The following is a 5,343-nucleotide window of genomic DNA, read 5'->3' on the forward strand; positions in this document are numbered from 1 at the left end:
CTCTGACCGGCCAGAAGCAGCTGCTGCACTGATTTAACTGATTGTGCAAAAGTCTGCAGTGAAATTAGGGCTGTGTTCACACATGTTGGAGTTTCATTGCAGTACTGCAGCGTATTCACAAACATGATGCAGTAACACAAGTAAATGATGCTAAACGGCAGAGAGGATCAGAGCCGGCACTGCCAATCCCACCTGGAGAAAAACCGAGGCATAAACAGTATATTCCATGTAACACAATATCGGATAAAGTTTTTATTGTGGGGCTCAGCTTCAAAGATAAAAGATGCTTCATCATATGTGCGTAAAATGAAAAGGAAAAAAAAAATCTAAAAGTTTTTTTTACTTTATTCCAATATCAGCGTTACAGGTAGAGAATACAGCGTGCTGTGTGGTGTTACAGGTAGAGAATACAGCGTGCTGTGTGGTGTTACAGGTAGAGAATACAGCGTGCTGTGTGGTGTTACAGGTAGAGAATACAGAGTGCTGTGTGGTGTTACAGGTAGAGAATACAGCATGCTGTGTGGGTGGGAACACAATGAAATGATAAATTACTGCAAATAATTCAGTAACACAATGAAACTGCAATGTGTGAACACAGCCTAGATCAGCGTTTCCCAACCGGTGGGAAATGTGCGCTGTCTCTTTAAGCATCCCGAGAAGCTGCGGTCGCGCAGCTTCTCGGGATGCACGGATCACTTTCATGTTCTGCCCGCACTGTAAGCGGGCGGAACATTAAAGCGAGCAGAATATAGGAGCAGGAAGTGTCAGCGTCCTCCTCCTGTATTCTCTCCCATAGGCCACCGGCACTTCATGCCAGCAGCCTATGGGAGGCCGGGACGTGACCTCTCCGGCAGGCGTCATCACTCCTGCCGGAAGTCCCGTCCCCGCGGCTCGCAAGATGGAGCCCGAAGAGGAGGAAGAGCTGCTGCCTGCACAGCGCGGATTAGGTGAGTAGGATGTTTGTTTTTTTTAAGGGGCAGAGCAGGGGGCATTATTAGTTCATGGGGGGCACCTCTGGGGGCATTATTAGTATATGGGGGCACCTCTGGGGGCATTATTAGTATATGGGGGCACCTCTGGGGGCATTCTTAGTATATGGGGGCACCTCTGGGGGCATTATTAGTTCATGGGGGCACCTCTGGGGGCATTTTTAGTATATGGGGGCACCTCTGGGGGCATTATTAGTTCATGGGGGAACCTCTGGGGGCATTATTAGTTCATGGGGGCACCTTCGGGGGCATTATTAGTTCATGGGGGCCACCTCTGGGGGCATTATTAGTATATGGGGGCACCTCTGGGGGCATTATTAGTTCATGGGGGCACCTCTGGGGGCATTATTAGTATATGGGGGCACCTCTGGGGGCATTATTAGTTCATGGGGGCACCTCTGGGGGCATTATTAGTATATGGGGCACCTCTGGGGGCATTATTAGTTCATGGGGGCACCTCTGGGGGCATTATTAGTTCATCACAGCAGGGGATCCTACATACAGGGGGCATCCCACATTCCTACTCGCTTTACTGCACATAACACCAAACAGCGCAGTTACTATGGAGCCTACAGGAGGGAGGAAGGAAAGGAAGTTGCTAGAAATGTGCGGAGCCTAAATTGTTTGTCTCGCAGGTTCTGAAAAGATGAAAAGTAGCTGGAAGAAATCATCATGGCGGATGGAGAGGAAAAGGGAAAGTGACTCCTCAGATCAAAGAAGACGTCACCTGTGAGTCCCTGTATGACGGTTTTCTTATTTTGTAGAACATTATTTAGTAGGGGCGCCCGAGGAAATTTTTTTTCTAAGGTGTGCCCCGAGGTGGAAAAGGTTGGGAAGCACTGATCTAGATGTTCTGCAACAGATTTGGGCGAGGAATGGGCAGGGTGGGGAACTGTGATGAACAGCTGAGGGAAAGCATTGGAATCATTACTGCATTCTGGGAACTGCTCAACCAGGAAGCACAGAAACACAATATAGAACAACCCCCAAAACAAATGGATTTTTGGTAGTTTCAAAACTGGGATTGATAGGTAAGTAATGCTATATGCTTCTGCAGAAGTTTCATTTTTTTAACCTCTACCTGGAGTTCCCCTTTAACAAAAATTCCACCAGCACGCAAAATTTCCCCAATATTTTTGAGTAGTTTATATATTACACACATACATCTCAGCTACATGTACATTACACACATACATCTCAGCTACATGTACATTACACATATACAGCTCAGCTACATGTACATTACACATATACAGCTCAGCTACATGTACATTACACATATACAGCTCAGCTACATGTACATTATACATATACAGCTCAGCTACATGTACATTACACACATATACAGCTCAGCTACATGTACATTACACACATATACAGCTCAGCTACATGTACATTACACACATACAGCTCAGCTACATGTACATTACACACATATACAGCTCAGCTACATGTACATTACACACATATACAGCTCAGCTACATGTACATTACACATATATACAGCTCAGCTACATGTACATTACACATATACAGCTCAGCTACATGTACATTACACACATATACAGCTCAGCTACATGTACATTACACACATACAGCTCAGCTACATGTACATTACACATATACAGCTCAGCTACATGTACATTACACATATACAGCTCAGCTACATGTACATTACACACACATACATCTCAGCTACATGTACATTACACACATATACAGCTCAGCTACATGTACATTACACATATACAGCTCAGCTAAATGTACATTACACACATATACAGCTCAGCTACATGTACATTACACACATACAGCTCAGCTACATGTACATTACACACATATACAGCTCAGCTACATGTACATTACACACATACAGCTCAGCTACATGTACATTACACACATATACAGCTCAGCTACATGTACATTACACACAGGGCTCTGCTGCAGGCATATATAACACACACATACACAGCTCTGCTCCACACACATACACACACAGCTCTGCTGCATACACATCACTTCAGCTCATCCAGCACAGCAGAGTCCTGCATACACTGAGCAGCAGCCCCTGATCATGTGACTCCTCCTCCTCCATGTGACTGATCACATGACTGTGACATCATGGCAGGTCCTGGAAGCACAGGGGAAGCACACGGCTCCTGTACAGCTCTGCAGGTGGAGGGAAGGAGCTGGGGGACAGCGGGAGGATTAACCCCTTCAGGACTGGGCGGTTTGGAGTTGTGAGATGACGTGTTTTTCTCTTTTTCTTTGAGGCATCATAAGAGACTGAACGTCTTTACGTATTTATAACTTGTTTCTTTTTATTCCTGTGCCGGACAAGTTGTAATTTTTACTTGCAGCCTTTATTATCCATTGTCTCATCTTCTCTCCATTCATCTCCCAACACTCCAGGATCCTCTGCTGATATCTTCTATATAAGAGACCGACCCATCAACCATGGAGAGAGACAGAGACAAGATGGCCGAGAGGATAATAACCCTCACCCTACACATACTCTTCCTGCTTACTGGGGAGGTGAGGGATTCTGGGAGTGATGTCATCATGACATCATTCTTATCTATGGAATAACAGATGGATAGGACTGGAGAGGTGAGGGATTCTGGGAATGGATGGAGTGATAGTAATGTGTCTCTCCATACACAGGATTACACAGTAGTGAAGAAGTCCTCTAGTGGGCGCTGTGGGGCCCCTGGGTGTGAAGGATGGGGAAGAACCCTGAGCCCAATCCCGGGGCCCCTGATACATGAGGAAATGGAGGAAGAGAAGATCCTAGAAGTTACCAACAAGATGGTGGAGCTGCTGAGTGGAGAGGTGAGACTGTGGCTGCTGGGAATGCTGGGACATTATACAGTAACACCACTGGAGGGGTGGGGGGGATGACTGTGTGATCATTGTGTGTGTCAGGTTCCTATAAGGTGTCAGGACGTGGCGGTCTATTTCTCCATGGAGGAGTGGGAGTATGTAGAAGGACACAAGGATCAGTACAAGGATGTGATGCTGGAGGATCAGCAGCCCCTCCCATCAGCAGGTAATAGACAGGACTATATACACACCTCCTCTCTGTATTATCTGGATGGAAAGAATGAATTCAGTCTCTGTATGTGTTCCCTCCAGTCAGATCCAGTAAGAGAACAGCACCAGAGAGATGTCCCCGTCCTCTTCTCCCACAGGATCAGGATCAGGTAGATGGAGATGTTCCCTATGATCTGTACATCCCACCTGACTTCTCCTCCTGTCTGATGACTTTTACTATATTTCTCTCACATCTTATGAATCAGGGGGAAGATGGGAACAACATTAATGCCACAGAGACAGATGTGAGCAGTGATGAGCAGTATAAGGAGGACATCACTACAGGGAAGGATATGAACTTGATTAATGATACAGACAAGATGGTAAAAGTAAAAGAAGAGACATACGTGAGCAGTGAAGAGCAGTATAAGAAGGAAATTACTACAGGAAGGGATCTGACCTCTACTGATGATACAGGCATAACATTACAGGAATCAGTGACAGATGACAGCAGTGATCGACAGTATAAGGAGGAAATTACTAGAAAGAAGAATCTGAACTGTTGTAATGCTACAGACATAAGATTAAAAGAAGAGGCGGAAGAAGAAGAGACAGATAATAGTAGTGATGAGCAGTATAAGGAGGACATTCCTATGGGAAAGAATTTAAACTATATAAATGGCACAGACATAAGGGCAAAAGATGAAGAGGCGACAGATGACAGCAGTGATGAGCAGTATAAGGAGGACATCACTACAGGTAACCGCCCAGGTGAGTAGTGACCACTAAATGCAGAGAACAGTCACACATTCTCCTCAGTCACCGGCTGTAACTATTCTGTGTGGAATATTATAAGCTCTGTGTCCTGTCAGTTTTCCAGCTATATAATCAGTCAGCTAAAATTCTAATATAATATATATGACAATGTTACATGGCTGCAGGTAATAACACATGGGGGGAGATTTATCAAACATGGTGTATAGTGAAACTGGCTCAGTCGCCCCTAGCAACCAATCAGATTCCACCTCTCATTCCTCACAGACTCTTTGGAAAATGAAAGGTGGAATCTGATTGGTTGCTAGGGGCAACTGAGTTTCACTTTATGCCATATTTGATAAACCTCCCCCGATGTGTGTATAATATGTAGAATATAGTCATATAATATGTGTGTGCTGTGATTGGCTGTAGCTGGGTTGTGCTTCACTATCGGGAGAAAAGTACCGCACTGTAGTTAAATTCATTGAGTGGATGGGTCGTATAGACTCCACTGATATAGGAGCCACTGCTGCGACATTTCCTGAAACGTCTTCTTTCCTCTTTT

At 45.1% G+C, this 5,343-nt stretch overlaps 1 protein-coding gene across 1 annotated transcript; it reads left to right on the forward strand.

Annotated features, from left to right (window-relative positions):
* Nucleotides 1-4,101: 4,101 nt before the first annotated feature.
* Nucleotides 4,102-4,827, forward strand: LOC138786831 (DNA ligase 1-like). The gene is made up of 2 exons (XM_069963899.1): nucleotides 4,102-4,192; nucleotides 4,289-4,827. Exon 2 carries the CDS (start codon nucleotides 4,376-4,378, stop codon nucleotides 4,799-4,801), a length of 426 nt encoding a protein of 141 aa, XP_069820000.1. The 5' UTR covers nucleotides 4,102-4,192; nucleotides 4,289-4,375; the 3' UTR covers nucleotides 4,802-4,827.
* The last annotated feature ends 516 nt before the right edge of the window (nucleotides 4,828-5,343 follow it).

Source organism: Dendropsophus ebraccatus, chromosome 3 (genome assembly GCF_027789765.1).
Source record: "Dendropsophus ebraccatus isolate aDenEbr1 chromosome 3, aDenEbr1.pat, whole genome shotgun sequence".
NCBI lineage: Eukaryota > Metazoa > Chordata > Amphibia > Anura > Hylidae > Dendropsophus > Dendropsophus ebraccatus.

Bases quoted from the DNA above. Each gene is read 5' to 3' on its own strand.
- LOC138786831 (XM_069963899.1), top strand. From the start codon at position 4,376: ATGAACTTGATTAATGATACAGACAAGATGGTAAAAGTAAAAGAAGAG.